The sequence below is a fragment of the Scyliorhinus torazame genome, chromosome 2 (assembly GCF_047496885.1).
Source record: "Scyliorhinus torazame isolate Kashiwa2021f chromosome 2, sScyTor2.1, whole genome shotgun sequence".
In the NCBI taxonomy this organism is placed as follows: domain Eukaryota; kingdom Metazoa; phylum Chordata; class Chondrichthyes; order Carcharhiniformes; family Scyliorhinidae; genus Scyliorhinus; species Scyliorhinus torazame.
In genome coordinates, this window is record NC_092708.1 from 175,854,503 (window position 1) to 175,878,817 (window position 24,315).

The 24,315-nt window shown below is 50.8% G+C and overlaps 1 protein-coding gene across 1 annotated transcript in view; it reads left to right on the plus strand.

Annotated features, from left to right (window-relative positions):
- The window catches only part of LOC140393924 (collagen alpha-3(VI) chain-like), a 369,822-nt gene that overhangs the window by 252,821 nt on the left and 92,686 nt on the right, over positions 1 to 24,315 (plus strand). The window contains exons 19-27 of the mRNA XM_072480566.1: positions 1,270 to 1,348; positions 13,182 to 13,330; positions 13,420 to 13,512; positions 15,953 to 16,006; positions 17,788 to 17,859; positions 17,961 to 17,987; positions 21,053 to 21,097; positions 21,199 to 21,252; positions 22,533 to 22,595. Of these exons, the coding sequence (XP_072336667.1) occupies positions 1,270 to 1,348; positions 13,182 to 13,330; positions 13,420 to 13,512; positions 15,953 to 16,006; positions 17,788 to 17,859; positions 17,961 to 17,987; positions 21,053 to 21,097; positions 21,199 to 21,252; positions 22,533 to 22,595 (636 nt within the window). The remainder of the gene's footprint in view (positions 1 to 1,269; positions 1,349 to 13,181; positions 13,331 to 13,419; positions 13,513 to 15,952; positions 16,007 to 17,787; positions 17,860 to 17,960; positions 17,988 to 21,052; positions 21,098 to 21,198; positions 21,253 to 22,532; positions 22,596 to 24,315) is intronic.

Sequence of the window (24,315 nt, forward strand, 5' to 3'; positions counted from 1 at the left end):
GACCCGGGAAGCGGAGGGGGTTCTGCCTACTAATGGAGTCCCTTAGGGTGGGGGGGGCCTCCCTATTCGTGGGGGTCCCTGAGGGGTGTTTCCCTATTAAGGACTTCCGGAGGGGTGCGGAGCCTGGTAGAGGAGCGGTGGACAGGTAGTGTATTGTGGGAGGTGAGGGTGGCCTTTGGATCGACCTTGGAGGCAACTCCCCTTGGTCCACTGCGAGGTCCACCACGTCAGGGCTACGTTGGTAAACAGCAGAAGTGATCCACTTTCAAGTGATTCCCGGCCCAGGGAACCAGAGAATCATAGGGGCCGGGGACTCTCATGCCTGGTCCACTAAATTGATTAATTTACATCCTCCCGCTGGCTACCGTAGTGAACCTCGATCCCAATGGCAGCGGGGGTGGGGGTCGAAGCATTGTAGCGAGTGCCGATCCCGATTTTCCCCCGACGCCCGATACTCTGTCCCATCGGGAAACATACTTGGGTGTTGTGGGACGAAGAATCCAGCCCATAATTCCTTACATGCTTGAGAGAATAAAAATAATAAAGATGCACCTCAATGTGTCGAAAAACAAATCGGCCCAAAAACAACTGATCACTTTTCCCTTAGCTCTTACTGGCTTTACTCTTTTGGCCATGTACCAAAAGCAGCTTTTCAGCAGTCAGCTGTGTTACCAGCACACACTCTGACTGCTTCTTTTACCTCTATCTCTTTCTTTCTCTGAAAAGTAATTTTTATCTACTCTGCAATCAGTCACTGGGTACTCTAATCAATTAACGAAGTCCCCTCTTGTCAAAGGATTCAGGAATAATTAGGAAGCACCAAGAGATTCTGGATAAAAGCAAATTCAGTAACGTCAAAGGGCCATCTGGACTCGAAACGTTAGCTCTTTTCTCTCCCGACAGATGCTGCCAGACCTGCTGAGATTTTCCAGCATTTTCTTTTTGGACCAAGAGATTCTGATTGGCCCCTGCAATGTTTAAGGTATCACTGCATTCATATTTGAAGTGTGCAGTACCACACTATAGGCAATGAGGCCATCTCTTGTCATGTGGACCGAAACAAGCTTACACTTTGAGGAAACCTTTCCTAATACGAACTTGATAGCTTCTGTCAACAGGTTGCTTAGTGTGATTCAGGGTATTACTTCCTTGTAAATTTGGTTCTCGCAGTACAGAAATACAAAGTAAGACAAATTCAAAATTGATTTTTTTTTCACAGCATTGTTCAATTCATATTTATGGCAATTTATTTTTGCTTTTGCTTTGAAGGTTATTATCCATTTCACCGATGGCATAGATGACAACTTTTCTCAGTTAAAAAGACAGGCTGAAAAGCTACGGAGTGAAGGTATATCAAAGCAAACATGTTCACCTTTGTGACACATTTTAGCATGTTTCTTCCCATTAAAGATTTTGTTTGGTACAAAACTAGACACCATCAATGCTCATCCACTTTAGTTAAAACAAAAGAAAACATATTCTTGCGTTTTGCCGCATGTATTTGTTTTTGGCTGTTGACTGCACAATCACTGTCCGGAGTCAACTTGAATAAGAAAGAACAAAGAAAAATACAGCACATAAGCAGGCCCTTTGGCCCGCCCAAGCCTGTGTCGATCATGACGCCCTAAGTTAAAAAAAAAACCTCCTTCCCTTACTCAGTCCATTTCCTTCTATTTCCCCCCTATTCATGGACCTATCCAGATGCCTCTTAAATGTTGATAATGTGCCTGCTTCCACCACATCCTCTGGCAGTGCGTTCCAGGCACCCACCACGCTCTGTGTGAAAAGCTTACCACACACATCTCTCTTATACTTTCACCCTCTCACCTTGAACCTGTGCCCCCTTATAATTGACACTTCCACTCTTTGAAAAAGCCTCTGACTATCCAACCTATCTATGCCTCTCATAATTTTGTAGACCTATATCAGGTCTCCCTTCAGCCTCCATCTTTCCTGTGAAATAAAACCTAGTTTATTAAACCTCTCCTCATAACCAACCCTCGAGACCAGGCAACATCCTGGTGAACCTTCTTTGCACTCTCTCCAAAGCTGCCTTGCCGTTCTGATAATGTGGTGACCAGAACTGCACGCAATACTCCAAATGCGGCCTAACCAAGGTTTTATATAGCTGTAACATGATTTCCCAACTCCTGTACTCAATGCCCCGGCTGATGAAGGCCAGCATGCCATGTGACTTCTTAATCACCTTGGCCAGCTGTGCTGCCAGTTTTAAGGAACTGTGCACGCCAAGATCCCTCTGTATGTTGATGTTCCTAAGGGTTCTACCATTTAATGTATAATTCATACCGAGATTTGATCCTCCAAAATGTATCACCTCGCATTTGTCCGGATTAAACTCCAACTGCCATTTCTGTGCCCAAGTCTCCAAACTATCTATATCCTGTTGTATCCTCTGAAAGTCCTAGGCACTATCAGCAACTCCTCCAATCTTTGTGTCATCTGCAAACTTGCTAATCAGACCACCAAAATTTTTCTTCAGATCATTTATATATACTACAAACAACAGAGGCCCCAGCACTGATCCCTGCGGAACACCACTAGCTACAGATCTCCATTCAGAAAAACACCCTTCCGCTGCTACTCTATGTCTTCCATAACCAAGCCAGTTCTGTATGCATCTAGACAGCCCACCCCGAATCCCATGTGATTTTAGTTTTTGTACCAGTCTACCATGTAAGATCTTGTCAAGCGTCTTACTGAAGTCCATATAAACTACATCCACAGCCCTTCCCTCATCAATTTTCTTTGTCACCTCTTAAAAAAACTCAATTAAGTTGGGTGACACATGACCGTCACCATACAAAAGCATTCTGCCTGTCACTAACTAGTCCATGTTCCTCCAAATGTGCATATATCCTGTCCCTCGGTATCTTTTCCAAAAGCTTCCCACCACTGATGTCAGGCTCATCGGCCTATAATTTGCTGGATTATCCCTGCTTCCTTTTTTAAACAAAGTAACAGCATTGGTTATTCTCCAGTCCTCTGGAACCTCACCTGTGTTCAAAGAAGATGTGAAGATACCTGTTAAGGCCACAGCTATTTCTCCCATTTGCCTCCGTAGTAACTTGGTAGAGATCCCATCCGGCCCCGGGGACTTGTCTACCTTAATGCAATTTAGGAGACTCAACATTTCCTCCTTTGATATATTGACATTCTCAAGAGCGTTCACACACCTATCCCTGACCTCAACATCCGTCATGTCCGTCTCCTTGGTGAACATCGATACAAAGTACGCATTCAGCATTTCACCCACTTCCTGTGGTTCCACGCATAATTTCCCTCCATTGTCCTTGAGTGGTCCTACTCTTTCTGTTGTTACCCTCTTTCTCCTAATACATGCATAAAAAGCCTTAGGATTCTCCTTGAAGCTGTTTGCTGAAGACATTTCCTAATTCCACGTTTAAGTTCCTTCCTACTTACACTGTACTCCTCAAGGGTTTTGTCAGTTTTTAGATGCCTAGACTTACCGTAATCTTTCTTTTTCCTTTTGACTAAGCTTACAATTTCCCTTGTCATCCATGGTTCTCGAATTCTGCCATTTCTATCTTTCATTTTTGACGGGACATGCCTGTCCTGCGCTTAAATCAAATGGCCTTTAAAAGCCTCCCACATGTCAGATGTGGATTTGCCCCCAAGCGGCCGCTCCCAATCCACATTCCCCAGTTCCTGTCTAATTTGGATCTAATTGGCCCTCACCCAATTAAGCACCCTCACCCATGGGCCATTCTTGTCCTTATCCATGACTACTCAAAATGTTATGGAATTATGGTTGCTAAGCCCAAAATGCTCCCCCATTGAAATGTCAATCACCTGACCTCGCTCATTTTCCAATACCAAGTCTAGTATGGCTCCCACCATGGTTGGATTGTCAACATACTGTATCAAAAAGCCCTCCTGGACACATCTAACAAATTACTCTCCATCCGGGCCCCTGGCTGTAAGGGATTCCCAGTCAATATGGGGGAAGTTAAAGTCCCCCTTCACAACTACCCTAGGCGGGATTCTCCGACCCCGCGCCGGGTCGGAGAATCACTGGGGGGTGCGAATCCCGCGACGCCGCTCCGACGCCGGGCAGCCGAGTCTCCGGTGACCGGAGAATCGGTGACAATGACGCTGGCGTGGCACGGTGCTGGTCGGGATCCACTCAACGCGGCTCCCACCCCCGGCGATTCTCCCCACTCGATGGCCCGAGTCCCGCCGGTGTCGTTCGCGTGTGGTCCTACCCAGTGGGGCCTCGCCGTTCATGTTGTGGGGGCTGTCCTGATGTGGGGAGGGGGAATCCAACTCCAGGGGGGGCCTCCACGGTGGCCAGGCCTGTGATCGGGGCCTACCGATCTGCGGGCGGGCTAATCCGGGGCAGGCCAATGTTCCTCCGCACCGGGCCCCTGTAGGGCTCCGCCATGTTGCCCGGGGGCAGGTGCGGAGAAGGCAACCCACGCGCAAGCGTGGACTTGCGCCGGCCGTGCTGGCACCCGTATCGGCAGCTGGAGCTGCGTGAAGCGCTCCAGTGCTGTGCTGGCTCCCTGTGCGGCGCAGGATCGCTGCTCCTAGGGGCCAGGTGACGCCGTCGTAAAATGCTCCGGCGTTGATGACGGCATCAACGCTTAGCCCCATTATCAGAGAATTCTGCCCCTTGTTTTTTCACACCTTTTCAGTACCTGACTACACAACTCCTCCTCTGTCTCCTGCGGGCTGTTGGGAAGTCTGTAGGACACTCCCAACATTGTGATTCCACCCTTTTTAATCCTGAGCTACACCAATAATGCCTCACTGCAAGATCCCTCCAATGTATCCTCCCTCAACACTGCTGTGACCTGCTCCCTAATCAGCAATGCAACTCCCCCATCTCTTTTGTTTCCCCTTCTGTCCCGTCTAAAACAACGATATCCCGGAATGTTAAATTGTCAGTCCTGTCCCTTCTTTAACCATGTCTCCGTATTTGCAATTACATCATAGTTCCATGCAGTTATCTAGGCTCCCAGTTCATCTGTCTTACCTGTTATACTTCTTGCATTGAAGCAAACGCACTCCAGACCTACAGGCTCGCTGAACCCTGTGGCTTCCCTCTTCCTGCTCTTACTCTGCGCTGTGTTTATCTCAGTCTCACTTTTTCCCCCAGTTTCTATACTTACTGGCCCGCTGTTCCAGTTCCCATCCCCCACCACACTAGTTTAAACACTCCAGAACAGCACTACCAAACCTCATGTCCAGGATATTGGTGCCCTTCCATTCAGGTGCAACCCATCCTTCTTGTACAGGTCCCACCTTCCCCAGAAGACATCCCAGTGATCCATATATCTAAAGCCCTCCCTGTACACCAGCCCCTTAGCCACATGTTCAACTGTACTATCTCCCTGCTCCAAGCCTCACTAGCACGTGGCACGGGGAGTAATCCTGAGATTACTACCCGAGAGGTACTGCCTTTTAGCTCCTGATCTAACTCCCTGAATTGTCTTTGCAGTGAGGAAATGAACAGAAAGGCATGATGGGTAGTTCAGCCAAGTTAGGAGTAAAATCTTACTGCAGTAGAATAAGGTGTTAGGTTAGCGGACTTTATAAAGATATCTAGGGCGAAATTCTCCGTTATCGGCGGAAACTCCGCCGATCGGCGCAAAAAACGGCGCAAATCCCACTTGCGTCACGTCATAAAAATGGGCCGATAGTCTGCGGCCCGAAATGGGCTAGCAGCGACGTAACGGGATCCGCGCTTGCGCAGTGGTTCACGCCGTGCAGCGTCATACGCGCTGCATGGCGTGACGGCTCATAAGGCCGCGCAGCTCCCCCCCACCCGACCGGAACAGCCGACCGCAACACCCGACTTGATGGCTGGCCGTCGCTCAGCCCCGAGGTTCGAGTCACGCGATGTGGAGGCGCTCCTGGATGCGGTGGAGCAGAGGAGGGACGCCCTGTATCCCGGGCACGGCCGCAGAGTTGCCCCACGCCACAGCCGGCGTCTGTGGAGGGAGGTGGCAGAGGCCGTCACCGCTGTGGCCCTGACACCACGGACAGGCACCCAGTGCCACAAGAAGGTGAATGACCTCGTCAGAGCAGGCAGGGTGAGCGTCCCCCATATCCCCATATCCCCTCTCCCCCAAATCCCCCCCTCCCCCATATCCCCCCCTCCCCCATATCCCCCCCTCCCCCATATCCCCCATATCCCCCTCCCCCATATCCCCCCCTCCCCCATATCCCCCCTCCCACATATCCCCCCTCCCCCATATCCCCCCTCCCCCATATCCCCCCCTCCCCCATATCCCCCATATCCCCCCTCCCCCATATCCCCCATATCCCCCCTCCCCCATATCCCCCCCTCCCCCATATCCCCCATATCCCCCCTCCCCATATCCCCCATATCCCCCCTCCCCCATATCCCCCCCTCCCCCATATCCCCCATATACCCCCTCCCCATATCCCCCCTCCCCATATCCCCCCTCCCACATATCCCCCATATTCCCCCCTCCCCCATATCCCCCATATCCCCCCTCCCCATATCCCCCATATCCCCCCTCCCCCATATCCCCCATATCCCCCCTCCCCCATATCCCCCCTCCCCCATATCCCCAAGTGAATCCAGCCCTAACCTTAACCTCTGCAATGCACGCGCAACCGATGGTGTGCATTCATATACCTGCCTAACACTGTTGCCTTTTACCCCTGCCACCACCCCCCCCCCCAGGAGAAGCGCGCACACAACAATAGGGAGCATGTGAGGACTGGAGGAGGGCCCGCTGATGAGAGGCCACTGACCGTACACGAGGAAAGGGCCCTGGAACTGGCTGGCGGACCTGACGACCGGGAGGTTGCTGATGCAGAGGTCGGGGCCCCACGAGCAAGTGAGCCACCAACAGCCCGTCCCCATATCCCCCTCCCCTATATCCCCCTCTCCCGTATCACCTGATCACTGCCTGATGTCTAACCATGCATGCTTCATTGTGTATCGCAGGACCAAACGTCCAGGCACCCATCCCCGCAGATGCAGACCGCCCGCAGGATGCCCCTCCGAGACCACGGGAGACGGAGAGACCCGCACCCTCCAGCATGCGACACCCGCAGGATGCCCCTCGGAGACCACGGGAGACGGAGAGACCCGAACCCTCCAGCATGCGACGCCCGCAGGATGCCCCTCGGAGACCACGGGAGACGGAGAGACCCGCACCCTCCAGCATGCGACACCCGCAGGATGCCCCTCGGAGACCACGGGAGACGGAGAGACCCGAACCCTCCAGCATGCGACGCCCGCAGGATGCCCCTCGGAGACCACGGGAGACGGAGAGACCTGGAGCAACAGGGAGACGACACCCCCGTCACGTGCGGGAGCGACCACCCAGCGATGAGGGGGGCAGCCACAGGCCCCCGTCACATCCGAGCCAGGACACCACTACCCAGGACACCACTATCCAGGACACCCCTACCCGGGACACCCCTACCCGGGACACCACTACCCGGGACAGCACTACCCGGGACAGCACTACCCAGGACACCCCTACCCGGGAAGACGAAATACCGGACAGTGACTCAGAGTGGATGGGTGGAGACGAACCCCCACCCCAAAGTGCCATGGACTCAGAGTGGGACGAAGAGCACGACACAACGCCACTGCTGTCACCAACACCCTCCACCATCGCAGAAACACTCACCACGGTTGGGCACTTTAGTGATGAGGCGTCTGGTACACTCACTGGTGCGCACAACACAGCCGTCCCGGTACAGCAGGTGGAGGTAGGAGCAGCAGAGGGACCGGGCGGTCGGAGGGCAGCCCAGGCCAAGCGAACATCTGCCGCCCAGATGGATCCCGGGTTCCTGCAGTTACCACACCCACACATAGATCCGATGCAACCACCGACACGGAGACGAGCGAAGAGGGTGACGGGTGGCTTGCGGCGGCTGCGGTCGCAGGTGGAGGAGTCCACCCGCGTCCAGGAGCTGGGAGTGGTCCCGGTCATGCGTGCCACCCAGGCTGACACCGCACGGGTGGCGTCCGCGGTGGAGGCAATGGGTGCGACGGTGTCAGACATGGGGAACGGTTTGCGAGGCCTGGGGCCTTCCGTGCAGGCGGCGTCTGTGGCCCAGGAAATGGCTGCCCTCTCACAGGAGGCCATGAGCCAGTGCCAGCGCCAGATGGCAGAGGCGCTCAACGCCATAGCCCAGTCTCAGCAGGCCATGGCCCAGTCTCAGCAGGCCATAGCCCAGTCTCTGCAGGCCATGGCCCAGTCTCTGCAGGCCATGGTCCAGTCTCAGCAGGCCATCGCTGAGGGCATCGGCGCCAGTGGCCATGTGCGAGCTGGCGTCGCACTGTCGCAGACAGGGTTCGACAACCCCCTGGGCTCCATGGCTGCAAACCTGCAGACCCCTGTCGATACCAGCACGGGCCTCCAGGACTGGCAGCGCCAGATGTCGGGGGCGCGTCGGATGGCCAGTCCATTCGCATCCCCCACCCATGTAGAGGCCTGGGGGCCATCGGGCACCCCGAGGGAGGAGGAGGTGGTGTGGTCCGTCCCGGCTCCCTCTGTAGGGGAGGTCCCGGTACACCGCGACACCTCGGACTCCCCCCCTTCCGTCCCAGGTGCATCGGGTGGGCAACGGGCAGGACAGGCTGGCAGCTCGCCATCCCAGTCGCCCGGGCCGCAGCCTGGCCCATCTAGGCCAGGACGCCCCAGGAAACGGCCGCCAAAGGGATCCAGTGTCAGAGGGCAGGAATCACAGGAGTCCACCTCCAGTTCTGCTGTACCGTCTGGGGAACCACGTAGACGTAGTCAAAGGGCCCGTAAGGCCAAACAATTAGACACTGAGTAAGTTGGCACGGGTGCAGGGCACAGATGAGTTTTAGGCGCTAGGGCACGTGCATGAACTCCTTTGGTTATTAAAGTCAATGTTACACCTACCGAAGCTGCCTTTGTGCTCTGTCCAAAGTGTGCGGGGGTGTCATGTACGTTGAGCGCAAGTGTGTGTGTGAGGGGTGGTCTTACCTCAGCCCCAGGTGAGTCTGCCCCCTTCCCCCTGGGCCGCCATCAACATCCCCCGGGCAGAGGACGGGACCGTGCGCTGCAGTGTCACAGCCGCATGCAGGGATGGTCCGGGTGGATGGTGGTACTGTGGCCATGGGTCAGACATAGTCCAACGATGTAGAGCCAGGAGCTCATCGGAGGCGGGCTGTCATCATTCTCCATGGCCTGCGATAGACACGCGTCCACCCGCAACTGGGTGAGCCCGGCCCGTTGTGCCGCCGGTGGATCGGCAATTGGGAGTGGGGGGGTGGTGTGCATGCGGGTGGGGTGTGTGGGGTTGGGGAGGGGGGTGATGGTGCTGGGTGGATGGATGGGTGGGGGGTGTGGGTGGTCGGCTGTTGTCATGGTGTGCGGTCTGTGGCCATACTACCCGATTCCCACGCCCATCTAGTCAGTGAAGCGGGCGTCTATCAGTCTGTCCCGTGCCCGCTGGGCCAGCCGGTAACGGTGGACAGCCACCCGCCTGTGTCTACCCCGTCTGCCCTGACCATTGCCCCCATCCCCCTCATCTGGGGAGGACTGGGCCTCTTCCTGCTGCTCCTCCACTCCGCCCTCCTCTGCCTGCGGCACATCGCCCCTCTGCTGGGCTATGTTGTGCAGGACGCAGCACACCACAATGATGCGGCCGACCCTATCTGACCGATACTGGAGGGCGCCCCCAGAGAGGTCCAGGCACCTGAAACGCATCTTCAGCACGCCAAAGCACCTCTCGATCACTCCCCTTGTCGCTACATGGGCATCATTGTAGCGGTTCTCCGCCTCATTGCGTGGCCTCCGTATAGGCGTCATCAGCCACGATCGCAATGGGTAGCCCCTGTCGCCCAGCAACCAGCCCCTCAGCCGGGGATGGCGTCCCTCGTACATGCCGGGGATGGATGACCGCGACAACACCGCGACGTCCTCCTCCCCCTCCTCGTCCTGTCGGTCAGGTGTCCCTCCAGCCTGGGCGGCTGCCGCCTGCCCCTCTGCGGCAGCCTGCGCCGCCTCTCTGGCACGCTCCTCCTCCTCCTCCTCCTCCTCCTCCTCCTCATCCAGGGCAACATAGACATGAGCGGCTGCCACCACGGCGGCCAACATCGCTGGATGATCTGAAAACATGACGACCTGGTGGGGGGGAGGGGAACGACGACATGTCATCATTGCCCATATCCCCTCCTCCCCCCAGCCAGGTGGCATGGACCGCATGGGTCCAACTGTTGAAGGCTGGCACCTGGCCAGGTGGACCAACTCATTTGCCCTCCCATCACCCACTCCGGCACGGACCCCCCCCCGCCCCAACCTCCACCCCAGCACGGACCCCCCCCCCCAACCTCCACCCCGGCACGGACCCCCTCCACAACCCCCAACCTCCACCCCGGCACGGACCCCCTCCCCAACCTCCACCCCGGCACGGACCCCCTCCCCAACCTCCACCCCGGCACGGACCCCCCCCCAACCTCCACCCCGGCACGGACCCCCCCCCAACCTCCACCCCGGCACGGACCCCCTCCCCAACCCCCAACCTCCACCCCAGCACGGACCCCCCCCCCCAACCTCCACCCCGGCACGGACCCCCTCCACAACCCCCAACCTCCACCCCGGCACGGACCCCCTCCCCAACCTCCACCCCGGCACGGACCCCCTCCCCAACCTCCACCCCGGCACGGACCCCCCCCCAACCTCCACCCCGGCACGGACCCCCTCCCCAACCCCCAACCTCCACCCCAGCACGGACCCCCCCCCCCAACCTCCACCCCGGCACGGACCCCCTCCACAACCCCCAACCTCCACCCCGGCACGGACCCCCTCCCCAACCTCCACCCCGGCACGGACCCCCTCCCCAACCTCCACCCCGGCACGGACCCCCCCCCAACCTCCACCCCGGCACGGACCCCCTCCCCAACCTCCACCCCGGCACGGACCCCCCCCCAACCTCCACCCCGGCACGGACCCCCTCCCCAACCCCCAACCTCCACCCCAGCACGGACCCCCCCCCCAACCTCCACCCCGGCACGGAACCCCTCCCCAACCCCCAACCTCCACCCCAGCACGGACCCCCTCCCGGCACTCCCCCGGAGCCCAGCCTACTCTAACCACCCCCCCCCCCTCCCCCCCCCGCCGCACACACACACAAGCCGAGACACACCTCTCCTCAGGCAATCAGTCTGCGGCCACGCCATTTCCTGCCCAGAGCCAACCCCCCAGGCCGTCACTCACCTCCTCGCTGGTCGGCGTGAGCCTGGAGCACCGGGTCACGCCGATGAAAAGGAGGTTTGATTGACGTCGACGTGAACGGTCATCACGTCGACGGGACTTCGGCCCATCCGGAAGGGAGAATATCGGCAGGCCGAAAATCGGCTGCCTTGCGCAGACCCGTGACATTCTCCGCGGCAGCGGCGCCATTAACGCCCCGCCGACTTTTCTCCCTTCGGAGACTTCGGCGGGGGCGGGGGCGGGATTCACGGCGGCCAACGGCCATTCTCCGACCCGGCGGGGGGTCGGAGAATGACGCCCCTAGTTTATGCTGGGGAAAATGTGCAACCTGCAAGTGGGATTCAAGGCAGGAAGAGGGGGATGGGTAGCCACTGGGACCATATCTTTGTTGCAGGAGATACTGGTGAAAGGGGCCTCAGGGTTAAGGAATGTGAGGGAAAGCCTATGGGAGCTTTGCATTTGCCACCGTTGCCTTATTTGGTCGTGTGTATGTGAAACTTGATGCTACATGAATGTATATGAAAACGAGATGCTTTGTCCCTTTGTTTCTCACTTGCTCTGGGAATCTCAGGAACGGTGTTGGTGTCCTGTGTTATCAGAATGAGTCTAGCTTGCAAGCTGCTTGGAATAAAATAGTTTTTTACTTACAAATCCGACTTGATAATTTTACTGAGACCAGACTGAGGGCAAAAAGAACTCGAAATCGTCAGCAGGACCTCTTCCTTCTTTCTGCCCATGTCATTCGTACCAATGTGGACAATGACATCTGTCTCTTTACCCTCCTGTTTCAGAATGCCCTGTAGCCATTTAGAGACATCCAGGACCCTGGCACCAGGGAGGCACCACACCAACCTAGAGTCCCGTTTGCGGCCACAGAAACCCCTGTCTGTGCCCCTGACTATCGAGTCTCCTACTACTATCACTCGCTTGGACTTCGCCCGACCCTGCTCTACAACATAATCAGTTGTGGTACTGCAGGCCTGGCTGCTGCTGGTATCTTCCCCTGAGAAGCTATCCCCCCAACAGTATCCAAAATGGTATACCTGTTTGAGAGGGGAATAACCACAGGGGGCTCCTGCCTTACCTGCCTGCCTCTCCTGGCAGTCACCCATCTAATTGCCTGAACCTATGATGTCTCCCTACTCCAACCCTGCACCTTCTCCGCATTTGCCGCCCAGTTATAGTACAACAAGTTTGGACTGCCGCCCTCTCTAAAGTACCGTTCTCCTAATCCTTGTCACCTTACCTGCCCAGACAAAACTAACCTATCCACCTCCTTAAAGAAACATTTCGGCAAAAAGACCGGTAGGCACTGAAATAAAAAACGGCGGCAAAATATTCATCTTCATCGCCTGCACCTACCCGGCCAACAACAGGGGAAAATTATCCCACCTCAGCCGGCAAGACAGCCATGCAGTTGCACACACTGCTGACTGTCCACTGTGAATTAAGGGACGTGGGTCAAATAGGTGTTCTCCCCAGGCCACCCCACCAGGTGCCTTCTGGCCCCAGCTGACCCATCAGCTGTATGGGTGTGCTTCAGCTGCAAGGGAAATTTTGGAAGAAATTAAATTAAAATGTAATTTTCGCAGCACGGTGGCACAGTGGTTAGCACTGCTGCCTCATGGTGCTGAAGACCAGGGTTCGATCCCTGCCCCGGGTCACTATCTGTGTAGAGTTTGCACATTCTCCCCGTGTCTGCATGGGTCTCACTCCCACAACCCAAAAGATGTGCAGGTTAGGTGGATTGGTCACGCTAAATTGCCCCTTAATTGGGAAAAAAATATTTGGGTACTTTAAATTTTTTTAAGTTAGTAAAGCTTTAATTCAATTTACTGACCAGAAAATCACTTCACCTGTAGCTTAAACAGATGTTCTTGCCCGAGGTGTAAGCAAGCAAGATTACTCTGTTTAAATTTTTTTTAATGCCCTTTTGTTCCTGTTGTTCTCTACATCTAACAGGTAGTGTACATGCACTGATCATTGTGGCTTTGGAAAAACTAACTGGCTTTGAAGATGTTTCATTGTTGGAATTTGGGCGAGGATATAGATACAGGAGACCTCTTTCAATTAATCAGCTGGATTTAGAATATGAACTAGCAGAAGAACTTGTAAGATCAAATTTTTTGTTCTGAATATCCTTTTTTTCAAAGTGCTTTTGCAATTTTCAAATTAAATGCTAAAACTCATATCTTGACAGGACAACATTGCAGAAAGGGTGTGCTGTGATGTTCCATGTAAGTGTGCTGGGCAAGCAGGTGACAAAGGTCCTCAGGGTCCACGTGGACAGAAGGTAAATTTTATCATTCGCTACTGCAAACTGGTTTCAAAAATAATCTTTTCAGTACAGGCCTATGCACATAGAGTTTGTCATCTTGTTTTCTATAGAATCAAAAAGCAGTGAAATTACATTAAATCTGAACTGAATCTTTGTTAAATTACAATTGTGCATTGTGTGTTGTTCTGGTCACCATGTTATGCAAAGGATGTAGAGGCACTGGAGAGCGTATAGAGAAGCTAATAGCAGGAATGTGCTGATGTACATATGAGGAAATGAATGAGAGGTTGGGTCTCCTTCTGCTTTAAAAGAGAAGGCTAAACTTATGGGAAGTTTGATAGCCGGGACACACAGACAAGGGAGAGCGTAAATAGAGGCCATCAAGATAACATAGTCCCCAAGAAATCCCATTGGAATTCAAAAGAATGTCCACCCAAAGTGTGGTAAGAATGTGGAACTCACTACCACATCATCGGCTGTCCCCCAATTTGAGAATGGCGTCGACTCGGGTCATGAGCTTCTGTCATGGGTCTTCATGTGACTGAGCAGGCCAATTCACAATACACAGATGTTTAGTTCACATGGGGCTTCATCACAAAGCATGATGTACTTTGGCAGACAGGTTGCATCCATTCGAAATGATTGGTGGAAAGCTCCTCTCTGTCACAAATGTCAATATTGTCATTCTTCAAGAAAAACTTTGAAGCATTTTCTTTGTCCTCCCCTTGAACATTTGAAAGTGAGGGAGACAGGTCCTCGTGGAAGAGACAATTTTCAGCCATCCAGACAGTGTCCCATCCATCAAAGATGATTTTTTTCCAAGCACTTGTGGAGCTAGCTTCAGGAAGGACACTAGTGTTTGTGCAATAAATTTCCTATTGAATCCAGAGGATGTGGCAGAGACAATGTTGCCACAGGGGGTTGTTCAATTGAATAGTATTGATAAATCTAAGGTGAAACGAACATGTGAGGCAGAAGGAAATCCAGGGTTACAATGACAGGTTAAGATGAGAAAAGATGGTAGGAGGATCAAGTAGAGCATAAACACCAGAATGGATGGTTGGGCCAAATGGCCTGTTTCCATCTGTACACCATGCATAATCCAAGTAATCTATTTATGTTCCTATTTGAAATTGGGATCCAATCACTTGTCTTATTTCTATCAGTATCAACATGGATAGGTCAAGTAGTTAGATAAAATTATCTTAAGAAAGCAGAAAGCAATAAAAACGATTTTAAAAACAATGCTGAGTTTGATTAGAAAGGACAATTCCCATGACAGCATCCTTGTTAGTTACTTATCCAGCAGTGTGACTAATCAGGTTTGCTCGGAGTGATCCTGATACCATTGTTTAAGGGCATAAAAAGACTTATTTTCTGATTCAAGTTACCTAGAACAACCTGACCAGTTAATTTTATTATTGAGAAATGAATTATAATATCAAGGCCCATTGTCAGACAGCAAACAGTAGAAGAGATCAGTCAACAAGTGGTTAGATCTCACCAAGCATGGGTTTGAAAAGCAGCTACACTCTATAAGATATAAAGGCAACAGACCTGTTTGGTGATGCATCTCCTCTGATGGTTGGTTTTGGAGTAGGAATTCACCATAGGCAAGAACACTTTGCTGCATTGTATTCCACACTTCTTTTCCACCAACACAGCTGAATGAATTCTCACCTTGATGACCTGGTGTAAAACTGGCACCGTGGATCGGCTGCTTCGTAATGTTTATTCAGGCATGTGAGCGTTGCTGGACCACCATTTATGCCCATCCCTAATTGCCCATGAGAAGGTGGTGGTGAGCTGCCTTCTTGAACTTCTGTCGATCTGGTGTAAGGACACCACAGTGTTGTTCGGGAGGGAGTTCCAGGGGTTTGACCCAGTGGCAGTGAAGGAACGGTAATATATTTCCAAGTCAGCATGGTGTGTGACTTGGAGGGGAACCTCCAGGTGTTCCCATATATCTGTTGCTCGTGTCCTTCTGGAAGGCAGTGGCCGTGGGATTGGAAAGTGTTGTCTAAGGAGCCTTGGTGAGTTCTTGCAGTGTATCTCATAGATGGTACACATGGCTGCTACTGCTTGTAAGTAGTGGAGGGAGTGAATGTTTGAGGGGTTGAGTTACTCACCGCAGGATTCCTAGCCTCTGACCTGCGCTTGTAGCCACAGTATTTATATGGCTAGTCCAGTTCAGTTTCTGAGCAATGGTAACCCCAGGATGTCGATAGTGAGGCTTGTTATAGAAACAAATACATTTTGACTTTCTACTGGAATCAAAGGAAAGGAATATCAGGCAGTTTGAGTAATGAGCAGGTGATCTCTAATACCAGGTTAATCTCCAGAAAGCAGGTTGAAAATATGCCCCTGTAAGTCATAACCATGAAATAATTAGACATGATCGAAATTTGTGTCAGGATAGTGATTCATTCCTCATCATGAAATTTTGTTCTTCTAGAGTTTACCAGGGCCTAAAGGAATCATTGGTCATCCAGGTGATGAAGGTGGACCAGTAAGTAAAATTATTGCATGTTATAATACTTCATGGTAAATACACCCTTATTAATTTAAAGAACAATCATCTTCTAACATTTGATGACTCAAATGCAAGCTTGTGCTTTATGCTCTTTTTAATATAAATCATTGATGTAATTTCCTTCACCGCAGCATAATTTTCATTCCATTCCACCTCAAAAGGCACTGGTTGTCCTCCTGCCTCATTACCCCAAATACTCATTTTTAATATACAGCCTGGACAGTAAGTGTTGATGAGCTTTTAACATCAGGAGTATTATTGCCAAATATGATCTTTTGCATATATATGCATTCCTTTGGGATAACTAGCTAGCAATTAGGAGCAGGAAAGCTAGCTGATCGTCACGTCTTGGTCCAGGACTAACCAAAGCATCTCTCTGAGGCCTGCTAACTGAACACAAGCTACGGACCAAGTCAGAGACCTTCCTCTTCAATAAGGCTAATGTTCCTAGTGATCTTTCAAGTTGCATACCACATATTTACTTATATTAAGGAGACTACATGCCTGAAATCTTAGTGGCTTTTATATTTAACAGTTGCAGTTTTCCAAGGTGCAGGACACCAGGCAGCTGAATCCAGTGTATAAATGCCTTTCTTGCACATCTTTTGGCCAAGAGGAGCAGGAGTGCTCTCCCTTAGCCCCTCAGACTCACCATGCCCCCCCACTCACTCGGCCCATCGAGTCTGCTCCGCTATTCAATCATGGCTGATTGAATGGCAACCAAAGCACAACCGAGTCTCTACACATGCGGCACGATTCAACGAATTGGGAACAAAGTCCCAAAGCGAGCACGTTTAGCCGCATGCTCGACTCGCATTGTATAAGGGGCCTCAGCGGGGAATGCTTGGCCAAGGCCCCACACAGCCCCGTTTTGCACACTGAGGTGCTCCACTCGCCGGAACTCCCCAGTGTAGCGAGAAATGCCGTCCTAATTTCCGAGGCTCCCGAAGCGACCCCCGATCCCACCCCCAGCCAAACCACACTGTGGGAAGGTCCACAGCCAACGAACCCCCCCCCCCCCAGCCAAAACACACTGTGGGAGAGTCCACAGCCATACCCCCCCCCCCCCACTCCCTCAACATCCACGCAGGACACCCCCGGCCCAATCACACACGTGCAAAAAATGCCACCCTGGAAGTGTCACCTGGGCACCTTCACAGTGCCAGGCGCATTAGCAGTACCACGGCACAACCTTGTCCAAAGGACATACAACTGGGGGCTTCCGATCCCCTGGGTGACCCTCACAAGTGCCGTTCCATCTGGTCCTTGTTTGTGGAGACTAGTACCAAATGTCGCTCGCCGAAGGTCACCGAGGCGAAGGGGAAGAATCCCAAAGCTTCAGGTACTTTGGGAATCTGCACATTAAAGTGTGACGAACTATCTCTCTCTAATATGCAGATTTTCCAAAAAGTGATCCCACCCAACATCACGAGATCGCGTTGGATCTCGCGAGGCATTGCAAACCGAGTAAATCCCGTGAGCTACTTTCTGGGCGCAGCGTGGCCGTTGGACCGCATCCATAATTTCTTCTTCCTCTGCTTCCTGGTTGCAACATTGTTTCACGAGTCTTCTTGCCTGATACCTTTTCAATCAAGCCAGATGCTAGCTGGAAATCTGTAACAAAATATTTAAATGAGGCCCTATTATGTTCAGTATTTAGGCACTCCTGGCTCTATTTCCTCCCCACTTCCCCACAGAATATATGGGCGGGTAATACTGAAAGACTTGAATTATTTTATTCTTTTTGCTTCTGATAGGGTGATAGAGGTCCACCAGGTGTTAATGGAACTCAAGGGTTCCAAGGGTGTCGAGGGCAGAGTGGAATTAAGGTAAGGAGTGAGAAACATTCTAACTAAATGAAATTTTATCAAAATCTAAAAAAAATATGAAAACTACACGTGACTAATATATATTTATAATATATTTACAGGGTAGTCGTGGATATCCAGGAGAAAAGGTATGTACGCTACTATTTGATGAGAAATATGAAGACATTACGTTGTCCACCTTAGCAAAGCAGTCATAATTGCTTAACTCACAACATACAAGGCCTATCAAAAAGCCATGAATGTCCCTCACAGATATAGAGTTGAATTTAATGGTGACAATCGTGTGCCAATCGTCAACAGGACAGCCGGTGACAGCACAGCCACTTCTGGGAGCCCTGATGAGATTCAATCTTAATAAGCCACTTGCACCTACCTGCTATTTTCCTAGGCCTTCAGAACTAGGATCCTGGGCGGGATTCTCCGAAATGGAGGCAGAGTGTCCACGCCGTCGCAATTGCCGTCGCGTTTTACGACGGGCGTGAACAGGCCGCTCCCACGTCGAATTCTGGCCCCTACAGGGAGCCAGCACGGCGCTGAAGTGGTTTGCGATACTCTAGCAGCAAATCCCGGCACGAACTGGGTGCCGCGGGATCCGCGCATGACATGTGCAGTGGCGCTGGTGGCAACCGACGCATGCACGGTAGCCTCGCCGAGCACTCCGGCCCCTCACCAACATGGCGCCAGGGTTCTGGGGCCGGTCGCGCAAGGAAGTAGGCCCAGGGGAGGAGAAGCTGGCCCGCCGATCGGTGAGCCCCGATCGCGGGCCAGACCCCCCTGGGAACGGAGCTTCCCTCCCCCCCCCCCACCCCCCACCCCCTCCCCCCCCCCCACAGGCCGCTCCCCCAAGCCTTCGCGACGAGTACCTGCCGGTAGCAACCAGGTGTGGAAGGCGCCGGCGGGACTAGGCCGTTTACGCACGGCCGCTTGGCCCATCCGGGCCGGAGAATCAGCAGCCCGGCCGCGGATAGCAGGCAGCAACCAGCGGCGCACCAAACGCACCGGCACGAACGGCGCCAATTCTCCGCACCTCGGAGAATCGCGCACCGGCGTCGGACCGGCATCGCGTGTAAAAATGGTGCGACCGCCGATTCTCCCAGCCGACTTGGCTTCGGAGAATCCCGCCTCCTGTCTCCAGGAGTTGCCGACCAATCAAAGGACCGATCAGCGCCCCCCCCCTAATTAGAATAAGGACCTTACCCATCTTTGATTAATCAGGGAGAGTTGGGAAGGCGATGGCTCTCCACCTGGTTTCTTTCCGACCAAGTGAGCAGGCCTCCCAGCCTGCTCTTGGGGCTGGAAGTAGGGACGGGCCTGCATTAAATTCAGTCCATAGTGTACACAATGAATTTAACATTTCTCTGTCTTCTGAAAAGGATATCAATGGGATAACTGTTGCAAGTTATTATGCAAAGTGACTAAATTCCAGATTTTGCACCTGAGTACACTCTGCTAAATGAGTTGCTATATAATTTCAAGAAACAATAACCTGCATTTACATTGTACATTTAGATTAGAAAAAACATCCTCAGATATTTCAGTGTTGTGATCAACCTAATTGATAGCAAGCTAAAGGAAGCGATATTAGGAGCTGGGTTCAAGAGTTGGAATATAAGTAGGAGTAGTGGAAAGGCTAAGGGTTTAGGGAAGGAATTGGAGAGCATAAAGTCAAGCAGCTGAATATCCAGTCACCAATAGTTGTGGAAACATTGGCAGAAGAGAGAGGCCACACAAGATCCAAGTTGGCTGTTCTGGTGTGGGCAGGGTGCAGTTTTGTACAGCTGGAAAGATTTAAAGAGATGAGGAGGGGGGCATGTCATGAAGGGACCTAACTATGAAGATTTACATTTTAAATCAAAGCCGTTAGGGCACAGCAAACCAATGTGGGCCATGCAGCAAGGTGTGTTGGGTGATCAGGACGTTTACAAAGGTAAGCTAAATGCACTCTGTCTAAGTTGCACGATGCAAATAGATTTTTTGAGTTGACACACATTTACGAAATGGAGATCTTGTTTTGTGTTCAACCAATGTGTTTTTTTGAGATTGTAGCTAGCAAGATATGTAAGGGGAACTGATAGATGTAGTGTATTTAAATTTTCATAAAAACACTCCTTTAGTGCCACATAAGCAGTTACTACATAAAATTAGGGCTAGTGAAATTGAAGCTAATATATTAACAAATCGAGGATTTTAACTGACCAAAAATAGTTAGGACTAAACAGGTCATTTTCTGGTTGACAATGATCGGGCCTCAGCTACTTAAAATCTATACCAACACTTAGATGTGGGGACCAAATGTATCTACGCTTGTTGATGATACAAATTTAGGCGGAAAAGTAGGTTGCGAGGCGCATGCATGCAAATAAGAGTCCATGCCTAGAGTTTCATATCCAGTTTTGGTCTCCTTATCTAAGGAGATTTGCCTTAAAAAGGAGTGCAATGAAGGCCATCTGGACTGATTTCTTGAATGAGAGGATTGTCTGAAGAGGAGACAGTGAATAGACTAGGCCTATAGTCCCTAAAGTTTAGATGAACAAGAGTTAATCTACGTGAGAGAAATAGGTCGAGATTTTCCAGCCTAGCAGTGGTGGATGTGGCAAATTGGCTAAAAGTTCATTGGCTTCGGTGGAACTGGAAGATCCTGCCGGCTGGTGGGGCTGGAAAATCCCACCTATAAAATCCCACCTATAAAATCCATTAGTGCTCGACAGGGTAGATGCAGGGAAGATGCTTGCACTGGCTTTGGAGTCTAGAACCAGGAATCTATCAGAGTAAGAGATTAGCACTGAGATAAGGAGAAATTTCTTCCCTCAAATGGTTATCAGTTTTTGGAATTCTCTATCCCAATCAGGGTGCTCAATTGTTGAATACATTCAAGGTGGAAATCAATACTGAGGGAATAAAGGGTTATAGGAATAGTGCGAGAAGGTGAAGTTGACATAGAGGATCAGCATGATCTTATTTAATGGTACAGAATGTTTGAAGGGTTGAATAGCTGCTCCTATCACTGTTTCTTATGTTATGATCTATTAAAGCAAATCGTATAGTTGGTTCACGAAGCAACCAAATATGTTTTCTGAAGGAAAACTATTTCAAATGAAAACTAGGCAAGGTTGATCTATCAAAAACCGATAGGCTTGTTGAGCATGTTTTCCTGTTTTGCTTTTTTATGACATTCTGCATTTTCTCTTCCTAGGGCCAATTCGGAGAACTTGGACTTGATGGAATAGATGGAGAGCAAGTATGTAACTAATGTGATTTGATCACAAAGTCACTGCGCCCCTTTAACTTCATTTTTACCTGTACTATTAATGTGACACCAAACTTCTCATGTATTATTAGGGGTCAAATGGAGTAGCAGGACCATCAGGAAATAAAGGCAACTCAGGAGAATGGGTAAGTCTGCTAATATTTCTATGAAGTGAAACCTTTGAAGCAGTGTTAAGACGATAACAATACAACAGAAAGTGTTATTGATACTGAACTTCAAAATTATTTTTCTTTTTACTATTGGTTAGATATCTCTGTGACACTAATCAACATTTAAATGAAAATGCACAGAATTAAGAAAGCTACATTGAGATAATTTATCTATTCATTTATCTTTAAAACTCTTTGTCAAAATCACTCTACTTGTCTTTATTTCAACTTCTGCATATGTTTATCATAGGGAGACAGTGGTGTAGTGGTATTGTCACTGGACTGGTGATCCAGAGACCCAGGGTAATGCGCTGGGAACCTGAGTTTGAATCACGGCAGATGGTGGAAATTGAATCCAATATATATCTCGAATTAAAAGTCTGATGATGACCATGATCATATTGTCGATTGTTGTAAAAAAAAACAGCTGGTCCACTAATGTCCTTTAGGGAAGTAAATCTGCTATCCTTACCTGGTCTGCCCTTCATGTGACTCCAGATCCACATCAATGTGATTGACTCTTAAATGCCCTCTGAAATGTCCTAGCAAGCCACTCAGTTGTATCAAACCCGTACAATAAAAAGGAAAGAAACCAGACTGACCACCCAGGATCGACATAAACCTAGCCCTGGTGACCCTGCAAAGTCCTCCTTAATAGCACCTGGGGGCTTGTGTCAAAATTGGGAGAGCTGTCTCACAGACTAGTCAAGCCTTGCAGACAATGTCCCAGCCACCACTGTCGCTTGTCCTGCTGGTGGGTCAGTACATACTGAGCAAAAGTGCTAGCACAGTGGTATACAGTCAGGAGGGAGTTACACTGGGAGTCTTCAACATCAACTCTGGACCGCATGAAGTCTCATGGCTTCAGGTCAAACATGGACAAGGAAACCTCCTGACGATTATTATGAAAAATTAATTAATGTCCATCATTAGCTGATATATCAATTCTCCTCCATGTTGAACACCTGAAGAGGAAATTGCAGGACTGTGAAGCATGGAAGAGTGAGCAGAGGATCTGCCCCTGGGCACAGCACCTTTACAAATATCTTAATGTCTCTCTGTTTCAAATTTATAGAAAAAAGAGACAGGCCAAAAACAGCAGAAGCAACTGATCCAAACAATGATGAATATAAATACATAATGACAGAACTAATAAGCGTAGGTAGAGATTTACATGCATGGGTATTGTTAGTGATGGGTGGATAAAAGAGGAAACTGATTGCACAGTAAACCATGGAGTCTATTTTTCTTTATAGGGACCAAAAGGAAGTGAAGGTGGGAAAGGAGAAAGGGGTGATCTTGGTTATCAAGGAGACCCGGTAAGTTATTTAAATGTTTCAAAAACATTTTCCTGTCTGTTATATTTTAACCAAATTATTGTGGCATTAAATAATCATAGCAAGACAAGTTGGAATTATAAATTTAATGCAAGGTAAACTTATTTGAAACCCAAAGCAATGCTCTCACACTTGTATTCAGTCAAATTGAAATGCACTCAAGATGTTGGGCGTGATCTCACCAAAAGGAAGCAAAGTCCCCCAGCAAGTGCGGTTGGCTGCGTGATTCCCAGCGCTCTCACTTCCGCTCAACGGCACTTCCCATTATAGCGAGAGATTGGGATGCCATTTTTAAAACAATCCCTGATCTCCTTTCTCCACCCCCTCCCACCCCCGAAGCCCAAATGCAACATGGGAGGGTACCCCGCCCCCCGCGCACCCCCCAACACCCACGGCAGGAAACCTCAGCCCGATCGCATGCACACACAAAATGCCGGCTTGGCACCTTGGCATTGCCAAGCTGGCACTCTGGCGATGGCCATGCCAGCTAGCAGTGCCACCTGGGCACCACCAACAGCAGTGCCAACATGCCAGTGGCATCAGCAGTTCGAGGACACCACCCTTCCCAAAGGACATGCAGCTAGGAGCCCCATCTCCTAAGAGACCCCCATGAGTGCCATTTCATCTGGTCCCCGTTTGTGGGGACCAGTACCAAACGTCATTTGCCCGAGGTCTCTGAGGTGTGGCGGTTGAATCCCAAATGCACCTTGGGAATCGGCACGTTAGAGTGAGCCTCACTGTTTCACTCTAATATGCAGATTTGCCAAAAAGTGATCCCGCTCATTGCGGGTAGGATTCACCTCACAACGCCTCACAAGATCGCGTTGAATCTTACGGGGCGTTGTGAGCCGGGTAGATCCCTGGAGCGGGGCCTGCGGGGCTATCAACGGCCACCCTGTGCCGTGGCGATCTGCTTTTCCGACGCAGCGTGGCTGTAGGATCTCGCTCGTGTTATCTTTGTTCTTAGAGTCAAAAGTAATTGATACATATCTGTGGCATCTGAGTTAAGAAATTGCAGTATTGACTGTAATGGAGTTTCATTTAAATCTGCAGAGCTTTTCTTATAGAAGTAGATTATCAACATGGGAGTTTGTTAATAATGTTATTCATGTCATTCAGCAGAAGTTGGTCATTTAGATCCTTGAGTCTGTTCTACCTTTTAATGAGATGATGACTGATTTGTGATCTAACTCTGGACAAGATTTTCCCTCAAATCGGTAAAGCTGATAATGGCTGAGAAAAGGGGCGTTAATATTGCCGACAGCAACAGTGGCTTTCTCTGCCATATAGTCCAACACTTAGAAACAAAAGCATCAAATGGATGGATCCCACAATGTCACTGGTGGGGTGACCTCTGATTCACACTTCCCAACAGAAACTTAGACAGTTGATAATTGGGGCACCATTTTTAAAGATTGCCCCAGAGCATAGGACTTCTTCACTGCTCCCCCTCAGGCTGACCCAGTCCCTACCCTGAGCAATTCATTCATCTGAATAACCGCCCCAGAGGTCTGCTCGGCAGGTATACGCCTTAGGAGACTATAGGCTTTTCCGCTGTTCTGCCTCTGACGTAGATGGTTTTTCTTGGGGTGGGGGTAATGGTTCAGGCATAGAAGCTTGACAATGATATAATAATGAATTCAAATGATATTAATGTTGGGAAACACGCCCGGTCACTGATGGGGGCAGGGGACAATTACAT